The sequence below is a fragment of the Podarcis filfolensis genome (assembly GCF_964270895.1).
Source record: "Podarcis filfolensis genome assembly, chromosome: 1".
NCBI lineage: Eukaryota > Metazoa > Chordata > Lepidosauria > Squamata > Lacertidae > Podarcis > Podarcis filfolensis.
The window spans coordinates 120,708,347-120,729,739 of NC_139604.1; the positions used below are offsets into that span (position 1 = coordinate 120,708,347).

At 44.5% G+C, this 21,393-nt stretch overlaps 1 protein-coding gene across 1 annotated transcript in view; it reads left to right on the plus strand.

Annotated features, from left to right (window-relative positions):
• The first annotated feature begins 10,532 nt into the window (after positions 1–10,532).
• Positions 10,533–21,393, plus strand: part of WDR20 (WD repeat domain 20) — a 50,304-nt gene continuing 39,443 nt past the window's right edge. The window contains exon 1 of the mRNA XM_083614920.1: positions 10,533–10,896. Within this exon, the coding sequence (XP_083471046.1) occupies positions 10,633–10,896 (264 nt within the window). The 5' untranslated portion in view covers positions 10,533–10,632. The remainder of the gene's footprint in view (positions 10,897–21,393) is intronic.

Here is a 21,393-nt window from a genome sequence, read left to right on the forward strand (position 1 = left end):
ATTCTGTGTCGTCTACACAGCTGCGTTAAATGTACACACCTCATTAATCGAGAATATTCTTGGGACTATTCTCCAAAAGATTATTCTCGAGAATTTAACATCACTAGGTACAGTATACAAAAATGGGGACATAACATCATAATTTAAAGCAGACATGGGCAGAGCCAAGGAATGTGCATATCTAACTGCCCATGGAGGTATGGCAATGGATGTGAAAAAAATAAAATAGGTTGAGCTTGGGCGGTTGATTTGGTATAACACTAGCAGGTGTTACAAGCCTTTGCGTCTATGAAATGTTAGAGACTGTGCTTTAATGGACTATATCACGATATGCAGCTTGTGCATGGAGCAAAGGCTGTTCAGGAACATTGTTCCCCAAAAGCATTAAAGACTATTTATGGCACAGCTAGTGATGTTAAATTCTCAAGAATAATCTTTTGGAGAATATTATCGAGAATATTCTCAATTAATGAGGTGTGTCCATTTAAAGCAGCTGTGTAGACAGCACAGAATTTACCGCATTTTTCGCTCTATGGGACGCAATTTTCCCCCTCCAAAAATTAAGGGGAAATGTGTGTGCGTCCTATGGAGCGAATGCTGGCTCCTTGGCTTCAGTGATAGCAACACGAAGCCTCCGAAGCACAGAGGGAGCGCTCCCTCCGCGCTCCGGAGGCTATGCGTCGCTTTCGCTGAAGCCTGGAGAGCGAGAGGGGTCGGTGCACACCGACCCCTCTCGCTCTCCAGGCTTCAGGGATAGCCGCCTGAAGCCTTTGGAGCACAGCCCGAGTTCCCGCTGTGCTCCGCAGGCTTCAGGTTCCTTTTGCTGAAGCCGGGAGAGCAAGAGACTCCTGCTGCTTCGCTGAAGGGGCGCTGTCAGGGAACTGTCATCTGAGACGAAGGAGGTGAAAGGGCTCATGGAGGGTGAGAGAGACCACTCAGCGGAGGAGGGGACCAGCAGGGGGAGAAGTGGAGTTCCAAGGGAAAGTGAGTCGGAGGGAGAGCTCAGAGATACTTCAAGCGGGAACAGTGGAGAGGTTTCAGGACCTCCCGTAGGCACACCCACTCCTCGGCGGAAACTGTCACGCCGAGAGTCCAGAAGACGCGTTTCCGTCAAGGAGCTTTTATGCTGGAAGAAGTTCCGTAAACGCCCACTGTCCAATTCAACGAGCGATTGATGGAGCCATGCTTAAGGAGCTCCATCACAGACAGAGGTTTGGGAACTTAGCCAAGCTCTGAGGGATCAGGATTTTACGCACAAGCAGCTCACCATCCCATCACAGCAATCGGACAGTCCCTGAAAGCAGCTTGTGCAGAGAGGCATCATGAGCAACCCAGCTGGAGCCGGAGGAGCAGCAGGAGCTGGAGAAGGTCCAACTCTGGAAGAAAGGTGCAGAGTTTTGGAACTCCAGCTAGCAATGCAAACGGCGAGGCTAGAAGAAAGGAGGGCGCAGGATGCAGAAAAGGCAAAAGGCGCTACACTAGCAAGAAAGATGCCAGGAATGGTGCAGAAGTTTGGGGGGGACCCCAGGAACTACCAAGCCTTTAGGACAGATATGCAGTATGCTCTTGAACTGCAGTTTAACGACTTTCCCGATGAGGCATCGCGAGTGGCGTTTGTGATTGGCCATCTCGAAGGGGGGGCGAGAGACTGGGTCCGGCCCCTGATGGCAGGGAATAGTGACATGCTGAAGGACGCGAGGAAGTTTTTTCGCGCCATGGATTTGATGTTTTCCAGCGAGATTGAACAGGGACTGGTGCGCAGACAATTGATGGCTTGCAAACAGGGGAGCCGATCGGTTCGTGAGTACTGGACTGAGTTTACAATGTTGATACATAAATTGGGGTGGGACCTATCGGCGGAACCCATTCAAATGCTCTTTGAAGAGGGGCTTTCTTCGGCGGTGAAAGACGAACTTTCCCGGGCGCCCAGGGCGGAGTCTATGGACCAGCTGACCAAATCAGCGTTGACCATTGGAGCGCGCCAGGAGGCAAGAGCCTTGGAGAAGCGGGAGGGGAAAGGAGAGCGTTGGAGGGATTTCCGCATTCCAGAGATTCCAGAACCCAGTTTCCCGCCCGGAGAGCCGATGGAAGTTGGAACAGCGCGCGCGCGCGCGCAGTTTCAAATCCCAGTGAAGGGAGGAAGAAGGAGGGAAAGAGCGCCAAGAAATGTTACCTCTGCCAGCAGCCAGGTCACTTTGCCAGAGTCTGCCCACAAAGAAAGGAATGGCAAGGGATGGCGGGAGCTGTTGGGGGGAAGGAGGAGGAAGTCCAGGAGCCAGTAAAAGCCAGCGCCTGTCTGCCGCTGTCAGGGCACTGCAGACAGGCCAAGGAGCAGTAAAAGTGCCCAAACAATACGCTGACCTGAGCAAGGTCTTCAGCGAAAGGGAAGCAGATAAACTACCACCGCATAGAGACTTTGACTGCCAAATTAACCTGGTCCCTGGGGCCCAGCTCCCCGTGGGCAAGCTGTACGCCATGTCAGACAGGGAAGTGCTGAGCCAGCTGCAAGCAAACCAGTTGTGGGTGAAATTGGAGAAGTGTCAGTTCCACGCCAAGGAGGTGGAATTCCTGGGGTACCGCCTATCAGACAAGGGATTAGCCATGGATCCAAGCAAGGTACAGGCGGTGCTGGAATGGAAGACACCAAAAACGAAAAAAGATGTGCAAAGGTTCTTAGGGTTTGGGAACTTTTACCGTAAATTCATCAAGAACTTTGCCCACTTAACGGCTCCCATCACGGACTGTCTGAGCAGCAAGAAGAAATTCGTTTGGACGGCGGAGGCGGAGCACGCTTTTGAGGAATTGAAAAAGGCATTCGCTTCGGAAGAACAGCTCCTGCATGTGGATTTACAAAAACCCATGAGAGTGGAAACTGATGCCTCAGACCGCGCGGTGGGGGCGGTGCTGCTTCAGCCAGGGAGCAATAAGTCGGAATGGAGACCGTGTGCCTTCTTTTCGCGTAAGCTGAACAAATCCGAGAGGAACTACATGGTATATGACCGAGAACTACTCGCCATTCACGAAGCGTTCCGGAGATGGAGACACTTACTAATTGGTGCACAGCATAAGGTACAAGTATGTACGGACCACAAGAATTTGGAGTATTGGAGAACGGCACGAGTGCTCAACCAACGACAAGTGAGATGGGCCCAGGAGTTCTCCAAATTCCATTTTGAAATCTGCTATGTGCCAGGTCCAGAAAACATCAGAGCGGACGCTCTCTCTCGCAAACCTGAATATTTGGAGGGGGAGGGAGCGCCAGAAGAGAGACATATTATCCCAGAGGACCACTGGGTGTGTGGTGCGGCCTGGGTGGGGCAAAGAGAACTGGTAGAGGGAACGGTAAATGATGAGTACGCCCAGGATAAGCTCAGAGGTTTAAGGGGAGAGGGAGAAGACCCCGGAGGTTTTGAAGAAAGAAACGGGGCATTGTATTACAAAGGGGCGCTATATATACCTGAAGGGGAATTGAGGGGGAGAGTACTCAAACAGCTGCACGACAATCCCACAGCGGGGCATTTTGGGCAACACAAGACCATGTGGTTGGTGACCAGGGAGTTTTGGTGGCCCAAGGTGAGGGAGGATGTACGGGAGTATGTGAGAAGGTGTGACCAATGCCAGAGAGCCAAAGGAGAAAGGCGGGCGCCAGCGGGGTATTTAGAACCGTTACCCACACCAGAACGACCGTGGGAGGCGGTGTCGATAGATTTTATGACTGATCTGCCCAAATCCCAGGGGAAAACCGCCATACTAGTCGTAGTAGACCAGTTAACTAAGATGGGTCACTTTGTAGCTTGCTCACATGCAGTCACGGCGGAAGAGACAGCAAAATTGTTTGTAGAACATATTTTTAGGCTGCATGGCGCCCCCTTGAGGCTGGTTTCCGACAGAGGGAAACAGTTCACGTCCAGATTCTGGAGGAAGCTTATGAGCTTGTTGCACGTAGAGGTCAACTTTTCGACTGCCAGGCACCCTGAGACCAATGGGCAGGCGGAGAGGGCAAACGGTATCCTTCAACAATACCTGAGGTGTTATGTCAATGACAGAGAAAACGATTGGGTCGAAAAGTTGGCACTAGCGGAATTTGCTTACAATAATGCAGAGAATGTGTCCACAGGGATGAGCCCCTTTTTGGCTAATTATGGGTGCCACCCCAGGGCGTTTCCAGGGGAAGGAGGAGAGAGATGGAGTGTTCCGGCCGCTGAACTTTTTGTAGAAGAAATGGAAGCGATCCATCGTCAACTCCAACACAACTTAGAAAGGGCCAAAGAAGAATATAAGAGGCAGGCAGACAAGAGCAGAAGGGAAGGTGAAACAATTAGGGTGGGGAGTCGGGTCTGGCTATCAACCCAAGGGTTGCCGTTCAAGGGTAGTTGCAAGAAATTGAGACCCAAAAGATTGGGACCATTTGAGGTCATCCAACAGGTCAACCCAGTGGCTTTCAGACTCCGGTTACCGAACCACATGAAACTGCACCCAGTATTCCACAGGTCATTACTGTCACCATACGGGGGGAAGGTGAAGGGGTATCCACACGGGGGCCAGCCATAGAAGAAAGGGAAAGCCGCAACTATGTGGCAGAAATCATCGACTCCAGGTGGAAGGGTAATCAGGTGGAGTATTTGGTCGCGTGGGAAGGGGAACCGGAGTCGGAAAACACCTGGGTGAAGGCAGAGGAGGTCCATGACGAGGTCTTGATCGAAACGTTCCACCAAAGGTTCCCCAGGAAACCTCAACCAGTAGCGAGGTTCCGGAGGGAGTACTTTGGCACCACCGACGATGAGGAGGAACTGGAGGGATTCAGGGAATCGGAGTTGGAAGAGGGTACAGACTCCGAGGAGGAGGAGTACTTGGAAACCGGGAACAGCAAAAGGTGGAGGGAAGTGTTCGAAACTTCGGAAGATGAGGGAGGTTCCTTCAGGGGTTTTGCTCCCTCACCTCCCGCAGAGGAGGGGAGGGAAGGGGGTGAAGGGGGCCCTAGAGGGGAGGTGGATGTCAGGGAACTGTCATCTGAGACGAAGGAGGTGAAAGGGCTCATGGAGGGTGAGAGAGACCACTCAGCGGAGGAGGGGACCAGCAGGGGGAGAAGTGGAGTTCCAAGGGAAAGTGAGTCGGAGGGAGAGCTCAGAGATACTTCAAGCGGGAACAGTGGAGAGGTTTCAGGACCTCCCGTAGGCACACCCACTCCTCGGCGGAAACTGTCACGCCGAGAGTCCAGAAGACGCGTTTCCGTCAAGGAGCTTTTATGCTGGAAGAAGTTCCGTAAACGCCCACTGTCCGATTCAACGAGCGATTGATGGAGCCATGCTTAAGGAGCTCCATCACAGACAGAGGTTTGGGAACTTAGCCAAGCTCTGAGGGATCAGGATTTTACGCACAAGCAGCTCACCATCCCATCACAGGCGCTGAGCAGAGAGGGGGAGGTGTTTTTTTCTTGTTCTCCCCCTCTAAAACAAGGTGCGTCCTATGGTCAGGTGCATCCTATAGAGCGAAAAATACAGTACGTTTTGTGGAGAATATTCTCCAGAGCATTTTCTAGCAGAGAATATTCTTACCTCGCATCACTAACTATACCAACCAGCAAAGTGCAACAAGCATTCAGGGCTCTGTGCTGGAAGTTCTTATTGTATCTCTTCTGCAGCATGGTTTTAATAATTCAGAAATCTCACTGAGTTCAATAATAAAATAGTTTCCCCCCCTCCACCACACACACCTACAGTCTGGAGTAAATATAGACCACTCAGCTGTTGCATGTATAAACCAAAAGAAAGCGGGAGGTAAGCTGCAGTAAGGGAACTAGGCGTTGGATCTTGTCCAGAGTCTCTCTTGTTAACGGAAAGAGGGAGTAAATTCTCCTGTCTTGCAACATGAACCAAATTCACCAGAGGGAGCTAAAGTAATACATTCAGATTCTAATATTATGTGCAAATGTTCATGCTACACCAGAAACATTACAGCATTCCTGATTTTTCCATTGATAGTTTTATTCTATTAACATTTATTCTTTGCTATTTAGATACATTTATAAAGTTATTATTATTTGGATAATCTATTATATGCGTGCTGTAAAATGTGATATGGAATCTGTACCTTGGAACACTGGAACGTGCTGCTGTGATGCCACAGTTGCAAGGGGCCTAGCTCATAATTTGCTACCAGGCTATGTCGGCTTGGGTAGTTTCTCTTCCTATGGGAAATTAGTGAAACAAATGCTTTCAAACAAATTGCTACTTAGGATTGCCGGTTTCAGATTATAACAAGGTTGCTGTGCAATCACATGCTTGTTAATACACTATGTTCAGCAGGGTTGAACAACATAGGGTTGTGCACAGGACAACAACCTCAGGCAGCTTCTAGGAGGTTAGTTGTATTAGTCTGTTGCAGCAAAAACAGCAATGAATTTTGTAGCACCTTACAGACCGAGCAATTTTATCAAGGCATAAGCTTTCACAGACTAGCGTCCATTTCATAGCTGAATCAGCAGAGGATGAGACTTGTGGTCCCTTCTCATCCTACAAATCTATTATTCTATCTATACTAGCAGAAACTTATCTTTGCATGTGTATTTTATATACTTTGATGTCAATCATGCCTTTCTTTGTTACCACAAACGGCTGGCTATAGAACAGGCACAGGCAAACTTGGCCCTCTGGATGTTTTTGGGACTACAACTCCCATCATCCCTGACCACTGGTCCTGTTAGCTAGGGATGATGGGAGTTGTAGTCCCAAAAACATCTGGAGGGTCGAGTTTGCCCATGCCTGCTATAGAAGCTGCTTCCCTCCTACAGAACTGCAAATTAGAAACTGTATTTCACCCAGGTAAGCGGGGTCAGGATTGCAGTCTTACTTGTAATTTTAAAAACAGGCACGAACACAAGTCTGTCCCCCCTCACTGCCACGAACATGCTGTATGCGGCATTCCAGGCACTCGCATTCTGTAACCTTTATTACATAGCTAGACTTGCAGCTATGAAGGTGATATTGTGCTTTATGTACTAGGTCTTGAAAGTGACAGTTTCCTTGAGATAAGCGCAGATCATATCATAACTGGATTCACAATGATTTAGCCCAGCTTTCAAAAATTATTTGCATTGGTTTGAAGGTTCATGAAAAGCTATGAAAGGAAGCTTACAGGTGGTTTTTCTTTGGCTTTTTTGGAATTGGTTCTTTTGAGATAATTTTCATTGCTGTTGCAGATACAGCACATTGTATTATCTGTAAGTCCAGCCACGTAATAGATGTTCTAAAAAGCAAATGGCTCGGGATGTGACATGCAGTATGTTGCAAACCACCACAGACCTTTGTACCCATTTCAGAAATCACAAGTCAGCAGCCACAATGGAGTCTATTGCAAGATAATAATTTAAATGTCCACAGCTATTCAGACTTAGAAATATTCCAAGCACCATCCAAACTCAGGACACTATTTCTTTCCTATATTTTTGTCCTGTTTTCTAGACTATTATCTCCAAAAGCGGATCACATAAATGAAAAAAACCAAAGAGATAAAAAGCATAGGCCCTGACATCAGGCTTACAAACTCAAAAGGTAAGACATACGAGGGAAGGTGAGTGGACAGTTTATGTAGAGCAGAAAGATCAGCCTTCCAAGGCCAAAACACAGTGGTAAGCTGTAAGAATTTGCATCCAGTGGATTGTGAAATCATTTTATTAAACAACAGAGGTTCCTCAATGGAATTGTACATGCCCATTATAATTATTTCTGAGGCTTACAGATCTTAGCAATTTTTTTTTTGGCACTATACCTTGTAAACCTCCCCCACCCCTTTACCTGCCCCCAGATCTTTATCTACCCCCTGCACATTCCTATCAGCCCTCAAAGGGGTCAATATCATTTTGGGCTAAAGGACGCAGCCCACTCACTTTTTCTGGAGACTCTTGCGCGCGCGCTCTCTCTCTCTCTCTCTCTCTCTCTCACACACACACACACACACACACACACAGAGGGTCTTGCTATTGTGAGGATTAAAAAAAGGGTGGAAGAAGAACCATGTAAAGTATAGAATTGTAGCGTTTATAGGGACCACAATGGTCAAGTTCAGGCATCCCCAACCTGCGGCCCTCCAGATGTTTTGGCCTACAACTCCCATGATCCCTACCTAACAGGACCAGTGGTCAGGGATGATGGGAATTGTAGTCCAAAACATCTGGAGGGCCAAAGGGTGGGGATGCCAGGTCTAGTCCAATCCTCTTCTATGCAGGAATCTCAACTAAAACCTCCAAGACAAATGGCCATCGAAACCTCTGCTTAAAAACCTCCAATGAAGGAGAGTTCACCACCTTCCAAGAGAGCCCACTCCACTGTTGAACAGCTCTCACCATAAGAAAGTTCCTCCTGCTGTATAGTCAGCATCTCCTTTATTGCAACTTGAATCCATTGGTTTGGGTTCTACCCTCTAGAGCAGGAGAAAACAAGCTTGCTCCATCCTCCATGGGACAGCCCTTAGCTATTTGAAGATGGCAGTCATGTCTGCTCTCAGCCTCCTCTTTTCCAGGCTAAACATACCTAGCTCCTTTAACCGTTCCAGATCCTTTATGATCAGGGTCACCCTCATCCACACATGTTCCAGCTTGTTAACTTTTTTCTGAAATTGTGGCACCCAGAACTGGACACAATACTCCAGGTGTGGCCTGACCAAGGCAGAATAGAGCAGCACTATGACTACCCTTAGGGGATACTGGTGGTGCTGTGGGTTAAACCATAGAGCCTAGGACTTGCCGATCAGAAGGTCGGCGGTTCGAATCCCCGCGACGGGGTGAGCTCCTGTTGCTCGGTCCCTGCTCCTGCCAACCTAGCAGTTCGAAAGCACGTCAAAGTGCAAGTAGATAAATAGGTACCGCTCCGGCGAGGTAAACAGCATTTCCATGCGCTGCTCTGGTTCGCCAGAAGCGGCTTAGTCATGCTGGCCACATGACCCGGAAGCTGTACACCGGCTCCCTCGGCCAATAAAGCAAGATGAGCGCCGCAACCCCAGAGTCGGCCACGACTGGACCTAATGGTCAGGGGTCCCTTTACCTTTATGACTACCATTGATCTAGACACTATATTTCTGTGGATGCAGCCTCTAATATAATTAGCGCCCCCCCCCATAGCTCCTTTGCTGGAAGCAACAATACAAACCACACAGTGAAGAAACAAAAGCCTATCATACGCATTCCTTAAGCAATGAAGAGCATGTGCAGAGTGCTTTCCCCTAGATTATCATGATCTATTTACTTACACTCCGCCTTTTTCCCGTAAGCCTTTTCCCTTTTCGCCTAAGCCCTTTATGGCTTAGGGCCCTCGTATTTACGGGACCGCCTCTCCTGGTATGCCCCACAGAGGACCTTAAGGTCCATGAATAATCATAGTTTAGAGGTCCCGGGCCCTAAGGAAGACTATCCTCCACCAGGGCCAGGGCCTTTTCAGTGATGGCTCTGACCTGGTGGAACGCTCTGTCCCATGAGACTAGGGCCCTTCAGGATTTAACCTCCTTCCAGGATTTCCCTTCTCTTCCCTCCCCTTTTATGAAGATTACCCGCTCTGAGACCCCACAGCTAATTTTCCCCTGGCCTCCTCGCTGGCCCAAGTAGGACTAATTCATCCAGCTAGCCCTGGTGATTATCTAATGTTTATTAGATGGATTTCCCCTAAATAGATTTATGAACTTTGAATTTTATTGTTATTCATGTTTTTATACTGTATTTTATGCTGCTTTTACAATTAAGTGTTTTAAATTTGTTGTTAGCCGCCCTGAGCCTGGTTTTTGAACCGGGAAGGGTGGGGTATAAATAAAGTTATATTATTATTATTATTGTTATTATTATTACGGGACTAAAGGTAAAGGTAAAGGGTCCAGTCGTGGCCGACTCTGGGGTTGTGGCGCTCATCTCGCTTTATTGGCCAAGGGAGCCTGCGTACAGCTTCCGGGTCATGTGGCCAGCATGACTAAGCCACTTCTGGCGAACCACAGCAGCACACGGAAACACCGTTTACCTTCCTGCCAGAGTGGTACCTATTTATCTACTTGCACTTTGACGTGCTTTCGAACTGCTAGGTTGGTAGGAGCATTATGCGGCGAGAGAGAGAGAGAGAAAACAAGAACCCCCTCAAAAGATGGGGGGAAATCATTTTTTTAAAAATAGACAGTGATATCATTAAAACTATATCCATATATAAAATCTACGAAAGCCATATGAACAATTTTTAAAAAACACAACAGCAGGGCACCTGCCCTTTAATTAACAGCAGCCGCCCCGCCCCTTTCCTATCTCCTTGCACGCCTCCAGCCAGCCTTTGCCCTCCTCGCTTCTTCCTCATCTCTCATTCTCCGCCCCCTTCCGCTCCGGAGGCTCCTCCCTCTTCTCCCGCCCTTCCTACCACCTGAAAGCTTTGCCTCGCCCCTCCCCATCGCACCCCCAAAGGGGCGCAGCAGGCGCACGCGCAGCGCCGCGGTAAACAAGGGGTGGGGAGGGAAAGGCCGAGGCCCCGCCCACATCGCGGCGTGAACGTTCCACGGGCTTCCCTTCCCTTTTGCTTTCGGGCAGGGGAAGCGAGCTTTCCCCCTTTCTCGGCGGCGGCGGCGGCGCCTGCGCGCTGGCCTCAACATCCGGGCACTGGGGCAGGATGAATGCTCCTTTCCAAGATGGCGGCGGAGGGAGGAGGGAAGGAGATGAACGAGATTAAGACCCAGTTTACCACCCGCGAGGGGCTGTACAAGCTGCTGAGCCACTCGGAGTACAGCCGGCCCAACAGGGTGCCCTTCAACTCGCAGGGCTCCAACCCCGTCCGCGTCTCCTTCGTCAACGTCAACGACCAGAGCGGCAACGGCGACCGGCTCTGCTTCAATGTGGGCCGGGAGCTCTACTTCTACATTTACAAGGGGGTCCGCAAGGTAAAGGGACGGGAAGGGGAGGGCGCCGCCGCTCGGAAGGGACTGCCGGCGCCGCGCTGAGGGAGGCGGCGCGGCCTGAGGAGGGGCGTTCGGGGCTAGCCGGGTGGCATGAAGGGGCGCCCGGCCCTCTCTGGCTGGGCTCACCCTCGCCGAGAGGCTGCCTGACTGGCGTAACCGCCTCCGCCCCGCGGGAGCTGTCAACAAACACGTTTCCCTCGCTTCCTTTAAAAAAAGAAGGGGGGGAGAAATCCGTTAAAGGGTCCCCCACCCCTTGTAGCTTTTTTGGGTAGGTGGGTTGGTGGGAGGGAGGTAACTTTGCGTGGTTTGGAGAGCAATGGAGGTGTCCTTGCCGGGATCAGGCGTATAGGGCAGGTTACACAGGTCTCTCTTAGGTGCTGTGGGTCTTCACTTTGAATAAGATAAAAGCAAATGGAAGCGGGGAGGCGGCAGCAAGACCTTTTTTCCTTCTTCTTTTTGCCTTGGAAGTCTTTAATGTAACCTGCCCTCTTGACAGGAAGCACAAAAAGGTGTCTCTGGAAGTATGTGTGGGTGGACTGCTGGGTACCTTTAAAAAGTTGTCTGCCATGCTCTTCAAGGAAGAGCAATAAAATAAGAAGGATGGACTTCTTGTTCTGTTCATTTACTTTTTTTCTTTTAAGAAGCGCTGTTAGCTAAAGCAGCATTGATCATTTTGGTATTCCAGGAACGCTTGTGCTGTAAGGTGAATGTATTTACCCTTAAACAAACCTGGTCTATAGGAGCCCTTCCAGCTCTCGGTTTACAGGACAAATGAATTCTGGATGTGTTCATTTTCATTCACTGCCTCGTGAGATTTTGGGAGGAGAAAATTATTTTGTCATCGTTGTGTCAACACCCTTTTGAGGTGCATGTAGTTTGCAAGGCTTGGTTTTAGCTAGGAAAACTGGGAATTTTGATGTAGAAAGTGAGGAGTTACCCCAGTGTCCTGGTTGGTAGTGAGTTTTGGTTGGAAAATGTTTTCAAAGTAGTGAAGATTCTTGTGTGTTTAATGTAAGTGTAGGTGCTGATATGAGATAGTGTAATAGAAACAGCTCTTAAGAAGAGCGTGCTGGATCAGGCCACTGGCCTAACTAGTCCAGCACCTTGTTCTCACAGTGGCCAGCCAGATGCCTGTGGGAAGCCTGAAAGAGAAGGGATAAAGTTTTTTTAGCCATTCACTTGATATTAAATAATATGTAATCACAGTTAAGTTTATTTGGATAGTTTGGAAAGTTTGCATTTTCATCTGTGAGTTGGGTGCCTGACTAAATCATAGAATACCATGTTAATGAACATAGGCATGTAGATGCTGATAATGATAATAATATCTGGTACCTGCTGTATTATATTGAAATGCCAGTTTCCTACTCAGTAGTAACACGATGGGTTGAATTGCCAGTGAAAAATCAAACACTCTAGTTGAGGATCAGTTTGCAGTAACTAGCCCTACAGACCTATTTTTAAGTATCCCCTTAGATCAACTAAAGCCCAAATCTTGTACACATGCACCTGTGCCATATATTGAGGCAAGCCTTTCATTTCAAAAGGAGAAAACAGAGACCTTCTGACTATATACAAATTAAGTGGTGTGCTAATTAATATTGGCAAATGAAGCTTTGTGGTTTCATTTCATAGCCTGACGAAGTTATTACCACATCTTAATTGCTTGAACTTTATCGTTTCTATGACTTTTCTGTCTGAGATTCAGTGCCCTAATACATAATTAAAACATTAGTTCATCTTTCCTCAACAGTCTGGTCTATAATGTATTAAGATTCATATTTGGTGTAATATTTGTTTGTTCGCTTCAGCCAAAAAAGAGTTCAAGGGTGGCTTTTAGATCACTTTATTGAAGAGGAAAAAAGAAGAAAGCCCCTACTCTCATGCTTATACTTTAAACAGACACAACACAGAAGTAAAATGGATAGGGATGGAGGAGGCAATAAGCAAACTTGGCTACAGATTCTTTGTTTTTCTCTACTGGCAAGTTGGGGTGAAAAAGCTTAAGGTAAGAAGCGGCAAAATCTTGGTGCATTGGTGGCGCAGCCCTACCTCTCCTCTTTCCTCCATTACTGCAACTGGATATAATGGCTGCTGCCAGGTGACAGTTGCTGAAGGAAGGAGTCTGGCTCCTCAGTAGAGCTGTAAATGACCACTCATGCCTTCCCTTGTTTACAACCAAATGCTACTCATGGGAACTAATTTTCAAGATGACCCAGTGAGTCATTAAATTTCTGTGGCACCAGTTATCACAATTGTAAAATATGGGGGAAGGGGTGTGCAGTTTGGAAGTAGGACAGAGATCTTGAAGTGAAATGGCTTTCTGAAGCCATTTAGATTCTCCCTTTTGATTAAAAGAATAATGTCATACTGAATGAATGACAGTAAGCTCTGTTGAGAAACATCTAGTATATTTCAGATCCAGCTGTAAATATTTTGAAAGGCAGTACAAAAGTCAATAAATACTTTATTTTAGCAAGTTGGCTAGAGCCATGAATAGCCTTAAAAAGTGCTTGAATCAAAAACAGTATCTTAGCTGGCAGTGCTCAGATTTCTATGTTAAGAAATTGATGTTAAAGGTTTTTGTTGTAGTTTTTGCTATGCATGGTAATCTTTGATACAGGCATTTTGTATGAGAGGCCTTTTTGGTTTTAGTAATAATTAAACGTTTTAGACATCTTATCAAAGGAACATATAGGGTTCTGTTTTTTCCTTGAAGAAAGCTATGGAAGAAGAAAGTAGAAAATGTGAAACATTATGTTCTGAAAATGAAACTTTTTAGTTAGAATGCAGCAATCATGTGCTAAACTAGTGATGTCAGGTGGACATCTTCAAAAACAGTGAACTTTTTCCAGTGGTTCACTTTTCCGTGGAAATTTAATTGCTTCATAAGTTCATTAGTAACAATGAATGGATTCCAGTTACAAATACAATATTAGGCAAGCTCGGCAGTTTAAAAGTTGTAGTTAATGTTTTTCAGAAGATTATCCCTATCAAGTGTGAAAGAGAATACATGCATTTGTAAGTGGCAGGTGCAAGGGAATCAAAACACCATGTTGACCATTTTCAATACCCTTTTGCCTTAAATTTAGAAAATGTAAGGTGAATACATGCTACTGTCATTAAATTGTACAAGTATTCCAAAAGAAATGTCTACATAATATATCATTTAAGCCACTTCAAGTGTGCTTTGTAGGACAAAATTTTTTTTGGAGTGCTTTTATCTTTGTTTACTAAGTGGAAGAAAAATAAACATACTAAACTAGATCACTTTCTATGGCATCAGAAAATTTCCCAGTGCAAACAGAAAGATTTCCAGAAAACCGGTGTAATGGTTAGAGTATTTGACTAGAACCTGGGAGGCCAGGATTCTGATCCCCACCCATGGAGCATTCTAGGTGGCTTTGGGCCAGTCACTATCTTGCAACCTAATAGACCTCACAGGGTTGTTTTGCGCATGAAATGAAGAGGAGAACCATTTATGCCACCTTGGGCTGTTTGCAAGAAACGTGCAATATAAATGTAGCAACAAAAAATCAGTATACAGTGGTACCTCGGTTTATGAACTTAATCTGTCGCGGAACTCCGTTCTTAAACTGAAACCGTTCTTAAACCGAGGTACCACTGTACTTGCATACATTATTTTCAATTATTCATAGGGCTATAGGATCAATCTATAGAATCAGATAAATAGTATTTATCTTCCCGTTTGCTATTTGAAGGTCAGTATATATTCATGGGCTATCCAGATTACTGTGTTCTTGCTTAGCTGCCTACTTCTGAAATCTCATTGTGTTGATTTATTCCCCCTAAACCTGGTTGTAATAACATTCCAAGTGAAGACTAAAGTCTCATGTCTTTGCACATCACTATCTCTTTGGTTGTAATTTATTAGCATTTATTACTAGTATTTATATACTGTAACTAGTGTAACGGGCATTTTACAGAACAGCACAGGTCTCAACATACCTTTAAAACACTTACGATACAATTGCAAATCCTTACGTTAAGCCTGCTCAGGGGCTTTCATGCCCCTAGTGGAATTCTGGCCTTCAACCCTTTGAAAAAGCAGGCCATGTTTATCAACTGTTACTTCATATTCTAAAGCAAATTGTGAGAACCATGTTCATTTTTTTGTACAGAGGTAAAAGGCAGAAATTCCTCTGGGTGTTTTGCAAGTTCTTGAACATGCCTAAAATTAGGTTTTTCAGTTTAAGCTCCTTGAGGCAGAAACTTGTCTCTTTGTTCTGTAAAACACCATTAACAACAACAACAAAAAAGTTCTTGTGTTCATGTTGATGACGCTTGTACTGAAATAAGAGATACAAGTTAGTGTGGTTAGCAAGTTGCTGATCGAAACACTGAGTACAAATTCTCCTTGAATCATCCTATTTGTGGTTTTTGGATCCCAGCTTTTGAATCTTTTTTGCTGATGACCATAGGCCGAAATGATGGAGCTGAATCTTGGGAGTTCATACTTCATGCTTCCTATTCTTATTTTCCCTACCTGTCTCAGAGGATTGTTAGGCCACAGTGTTGTTCTGAACTACTGCCAGAAATTAGCTAAAACAAAAAAAAAATTTCCTTCCAGTAGCACCTTAAAGACCAACTAAGTTAGTTCTTGGTATGAGCTTTCGTGTGCATGAGCTCATACCAAGAACTAACTTAGTTGGTCTTTAAGGTGCTACTGGAAGGAAAAAAATTTTTTTGTTTTGACTATGGCAGACCAACACGGCTACCTATCTGTAACAGAAATTAGCTAGTCACGTTTTGCTACTGGCACAGATCCAACTGCGACCGCACGGAGATCTCTGGATGCCATGTTGCTGACTGGGGAAAGCAAAATGTCACCTAGAGAAGGATCTGAAATATTTTCCTTGAAGCTTGAATTTGTTTTATTCTGGATTGTTTTACTTGATGTTTTAATGTATTGTAAGCAGCTTTGAGATTGGTTCTATAAAGTGGTATAGAAATGAAATGAACAAGAACAACAACTTCATGGGGGGGGGATGGTGCCTACACATTCCATTGTGTTGACCATAACCTACATTATTCCATTTGGCGATTTCATTATATATCTGAGTTTCTAATACTGTTCTGAATTCTTCAGAGAAAGAGTAGGAAACAAAAATATCAAAATAAGTGCTAATTGAAATGATAACCAATTTTATGGCTCTATACTACCCAAAAAATCATCAGGCTCCCCCCAAATATTAAACGTAAGCATTAAATAACTAGTTAATATATCCAACACCCATGTACCAATCACCTGTGAGTAAATTCGTATTTTCTGTTTTGCTGAAATTATGCAAATTATCTTCATCGTTTGACTTTGTCATAGCTTGTTTGTAATTGTTAGTGGCAAACACTCATTGCACATTGATAATGTCCTGTGGGAAGTACTGGTATTCTAGGGTGCATATTGTCCTATTCCCAGTTGCCTGAGAGTACAATTATGTTTAGTGGTTCTTACTTTTGAGCAGAACTGTACAGGACTGCACTGTAAATATCACTTTAGGTAGATTACCTATGCATTGACCCACTCTGTATTTGCATAGTGCTTTAAAAAGTATTATAAGGTAGATTTTCCTTCCATTTAAATGTGTATGTGAATCCATATTGGATTGTAATCCATATAGATAATTGAACTATGTTATTGTTACTTCACAACACGGAATATATGTATGATCTTGCATTTGTCTTTAAATTGATCTGCCTGGGAGGTGAGGAATGGTTTGTTTGTGTGCATGTGTTGGCCTTAACTTTAGATGTCTTGTAAAGGGCATGTGACTTTGCTAAAATGTAGATTAAAAAAAAAAAAAGAGGTAGCCAAACAGAATGAGATATAGGATATTCAAGTATTATAAACCTGTGGGAAGCTGTCTACTTACTGAGGCCCCTGTCCTTAATGTTCTAGTCTGTCAAGACAAACTGCTGAGAAATACTGCTCTTGAAGTTGCATCTGTTAAACAAGGAATTGATCTCTTTTTTTCTTGCAAAGTATTTGAAAGTCTTAAGCTATTCTGTCATACCAACTGCAATGATACATAGAAATAACAATTCATGTATTATGATATAAGCTTTTGTGTGCCAGAGTCCACGTCATCAAATATATTTATATATTTTACTACATTTTTATCCTGTTCTTCCTTCCAAAGAATCTCAGAGTGGCAATATCTGAAGCATAATATTTAATTGTCAGCCCAGGCATACACATGGTTCAGGAGAAATGGAGAAGGCAGTGGCCAGAGGGAAACAAAATGCAAAAAGGAAACTTTTGACTTTGAAAGCATGTGCCACAATAAATTGCACACTTCTTCAGATACCTGTGTATCTGAAGAAGTGTGCATGCACATGAAAGCTCATACCAAGAACTAACTTAGTTGGTCTTTAAGGTGCTACTGGAAGAAAAAAAATTTTTTGTTTTGACTATGGCAGACCAACACGGCTACCTATCTGTAACACAATAAATTGGTTAGTCTTGAAGGTATCACAAGACTGTTTTTGCTGCAACAGGCTAACATGGCTGCTACTCTGGAAGTATTTGTGGAAAGGCCATGCTTCTATAATGCTTGCCTCTTTTCTGCATTTGAAGGTAGATGTGTGTCCAATGACATAGGTGGAGGTGAATTTTTTTTTTAGCCAGCTTTGTGAGTACTGAAGACTAAGGGATCCAAAATACATGTCAGAAATATGGTGGCTGGTTTCTGTTTTTCCATCCCTGAGACTGTATGTTTTATTTTGCTTTGTCACAGATAAAACAGTACCTGGACTCATTAATTTATTCTAAATTGCTCTTCTGTCAACCCTGTAAATTTCATGTACCCAGCTGCAACTGCCATTGGCTCCTTTGAATATTCTTGAAGGGTGGATTACTGCAGGGGTAGATTGACCTGGTCTTGTGTCTACTTATTTTCACGTGCATCGTTATGATCCATGGTTGAATTTAAAATTGACAAAACAAGAGTGCATACTTGGGATCTCTGACCAATTAAGACATAAATAATCTGTTTTAAGTAATACTTGGTATGCACCATCACTTTTTGCCAGAATCCCAACAACCAGTAGGTCCTAGGCAGATTCCCAGAAACTGGCCAGTTGTTCATCCATGGAGCATAGTCTGTCTTTTGCCCAACCTTGAATTACTGGATGACTTCTAGAAAAGTTTGCTTTTTAAAAATTATCAGACTGACATATCAGATTGCTGTATGGTTTACCAAATATTAATTTTTAATGTAATGTCGCTAGTGTGGGAAGGTTAACAACGTTCATGGGTTAATCATATGAAGTTCTTGACCTGCACTGAGGCATGGCAAATGATTGTCTAATTGTCTTAGTGTAATACATCTTGGCTTTCTGCATACAGGTTAACTAATTTAACATGAATTAAAGAGTTGCCTGATAAGATGCTTGCTCTTGGGTTAACAGGCAGATAGCCTGTTATTTGTACCTAGATGTGCTGAGGTACATAAAAGTTTAGACTACGGTTAAAGTGACAAACAGAAATACTTCAGTATCTTTGGCTTCCAGAGTATTGTACCTGATGATTTCTTTTCTTTTGTTGGAGTTGAGATGATTTGTTATCTCTGGATGCCTTCACTGTCCATGCAAATTAAGGGTGGGGTACCTCTGCCCCTTGGGCCCAACGGTGCCTCCCCATTGGCCCATCAGGCCATTTGGGCCAAACATGCCCACTTGCATGATGCCTGTGGGGCAGGAAAAACCTAGCTCAGCTGAAAGGGCATTTGCAGGCACTGTTGATTAGCTTGTTAACAGTGTCTGAAAAGTGCTGTGCAGATAGCACTTTGAAAGGGGCTTCTGAAAATCCTGTAGGCAATTGTGATGCCAGGTGATTGACGTGTGGATGGCTCTGCCTACTTGTCAGACTTGACCTGTAAGGGATGGGGGAGATAATGATAAAGCTCTCTGGCCAGGGCCAGTTCCTCACCCCTGATGTAAACAATAGTTCTCTAGGAAAGCAGATTTATGGTATTGTGTCCATTACTGGAATTGGATGAAATGTGTAACAATGGTCTTGCAAAACAATGTGGCATCGACACTCTAGATGTGTAAGCAGCTTGCTGCATAATCATACACATGTTTACTCAGAAGGAACATAGAAGTACCACTGTCCTAAGCAGGGCTAATTCACAAATATAGATAGGACTCGCTCATAAGCGATCGAGAGTTAGAAGTGAGCACTGAGATGGTCAAACTTGCTAATGATACTAAATTGTTTAGGGTTGCTAAAACAAAAATGTGAAGAGCTCCAAAAGGACCTCTCCAAACTGACTGAATGGTCAGTAAAATGGCAAGTGCAGTTCAATGTAAATAAGTGCAAAATGATTCATATGGGGGCAAAAAAAAATCTTAATTTCATGGGGTCTGAACTGGAGGTGACAGACCAGGAATGAGACTTTAGGGTCATGGTAAATAACTTGATGATGATGATGTGAACCCAATGTACAGTGGCTATGGAAAATGCATAGTGTCAGACTAGGATCTGGGAGATCAGGGTTCAGATCCTAACTCACAGTCATTAAGCTCACTAGGTGACCTTGGGTCAGTCACAGCCTCTTAGCCTACCTCACAGGATTGTTGTAGGAATTAATTTAGGAGGGGGGTGAACCATGTACTCCTTGGAGAAAAAGGTTGGATATAAATGCAATTTACTAGCTCTTAAGAAAGCAGGAGGTGCCAGCCAGATGACGGTCATCAGTCTGACATCCAGAGATCTCCGTGTCATCGAAATTGGATCTGTGCCAGTTGCAAAACTTGCTTGGTGCCTGGGGAATTTCAAACACTGGTTGGGGTACCCTCCAGAACAGCATGAGAGTCTCTCCTTCCTCCCGCAGGAACCTCCTCCTGGATCTCAGTTCCTTCTGTCAACAGGAGCAAGTCTGGATCCAACTGTCTTGGTAGTTTTAGCCAAAACTACAATTTTTCATAGGATTATAAGGATTTATCAGACGAGGCTTTTAAAAGGATGCTTGAGAACTTTTGTGAAACTTTTTATAGTGCTTTTCTAAAATGATTATACTCAACAGTGTTACTGCTGTTTTCCTGCATTTCAGTCATGACCAAACAGTTTGTGGCTAGTGGAAAGATGGCAGTAAAGTTTAGTAGTTTTTATTGTATGTAAATTGCATTCTTGGTGTTTCAGAAACAGATAACTATAGTAATACTCGATTACTCAGTTGGTTTCTGGGTAGTAATGTTAGCAAGTGATTTCTCTTGCTAACTGCCTCCGGACTGTGTGGGGAACTCTGAGCTCAGTTGCAATTCTGATTTCTGGAACATGTTCTTCTAACTTCAAGATTACATAAACTGAAGTTTTGAAGATGGGATGTTTACAGTACTTTCTCCCTGCATTTCTGAGGTCACCATTTCTAGTAACATGGTTATTAAGCTAACAAACAATGGAAAACAGCCTAGAAAAAACAAACAACCCTACAAATCCATTTTTCGTACAGCATCCACAGGATGGCTAAATCTGTGGCTGTATTCAGGATACAGTTGATTTGTTTATTAAGTATGTTAACTATTATGCTATTCTAATACTAGAGGGTGAGCTTATTTAATATGGGGGTGTGGGACCTATGGCCCTCCAGATATTGTTGGACTCCCATCAGCTTGCTGGGGCTTACGGGATCGAGAGTCCATCAAGGCTGCAAGTTCCCCATCCCTGTTTTAATATAAAGACATGATTATTTCCTCCACCCACCCCAAACTGGTAGAATTTAACACCTACAGCCCTGGATTCTGGCATCCTTTTTGTAGAGATGCCAGAGATTTCATATGGCATCTTCTTCATCAAAGCTTGGGCTTAACTAGTAAGCTATGATTTTAACTCTTTATCTCTGGGCTTGGTTGTGGTCCCCAGAATATTCAGACTAATTTGTGACTAAGGATATGTGCAACTTTTTGAGCTCTATAAAGATGTTCACAGCTTTAAAAAGATGTATTTGCTTTTCAAAATCAGCTGTCTGATGAAGGCTTTTGTTTGGGGGCTAAAGTAGATATAACAGCAGCAGTCGCAAGTGTTCTCTGTGTTTGCCCTACTAGCATACGGAATGGGGTGTGTCTAATTTAAACATCAGTCTCAGGGTCATTGGTACGAGCCACACATTAGGCAAAAGGATAGAACAAAATACATGTGTGCCCTACATTGTGACTGATGTACAAGCAGTGAAGTGTTGGGGTATGTTGTAAAAATGATTTTCTTCTAAAACCATTTTGAAAGTGGCAAAATAAAAATGGACCCTCCTGATCCTAAGCATCTCAGCTCAATGGAAGAGGGGTTTTGAGAACCTGAAGCTGTGAAGCCTGATAATTACATGGGCAGATTAAAGAACTCTGGAGGCAAACAACCAATAATTGTTATAGCTTTATTGGTCAATAATCAGACTTCACTGTACTGGAACTATCCAGACATCCAGCTGGCTGGAAGAACTGAGATGTAAAAGAAAACTATCTTGC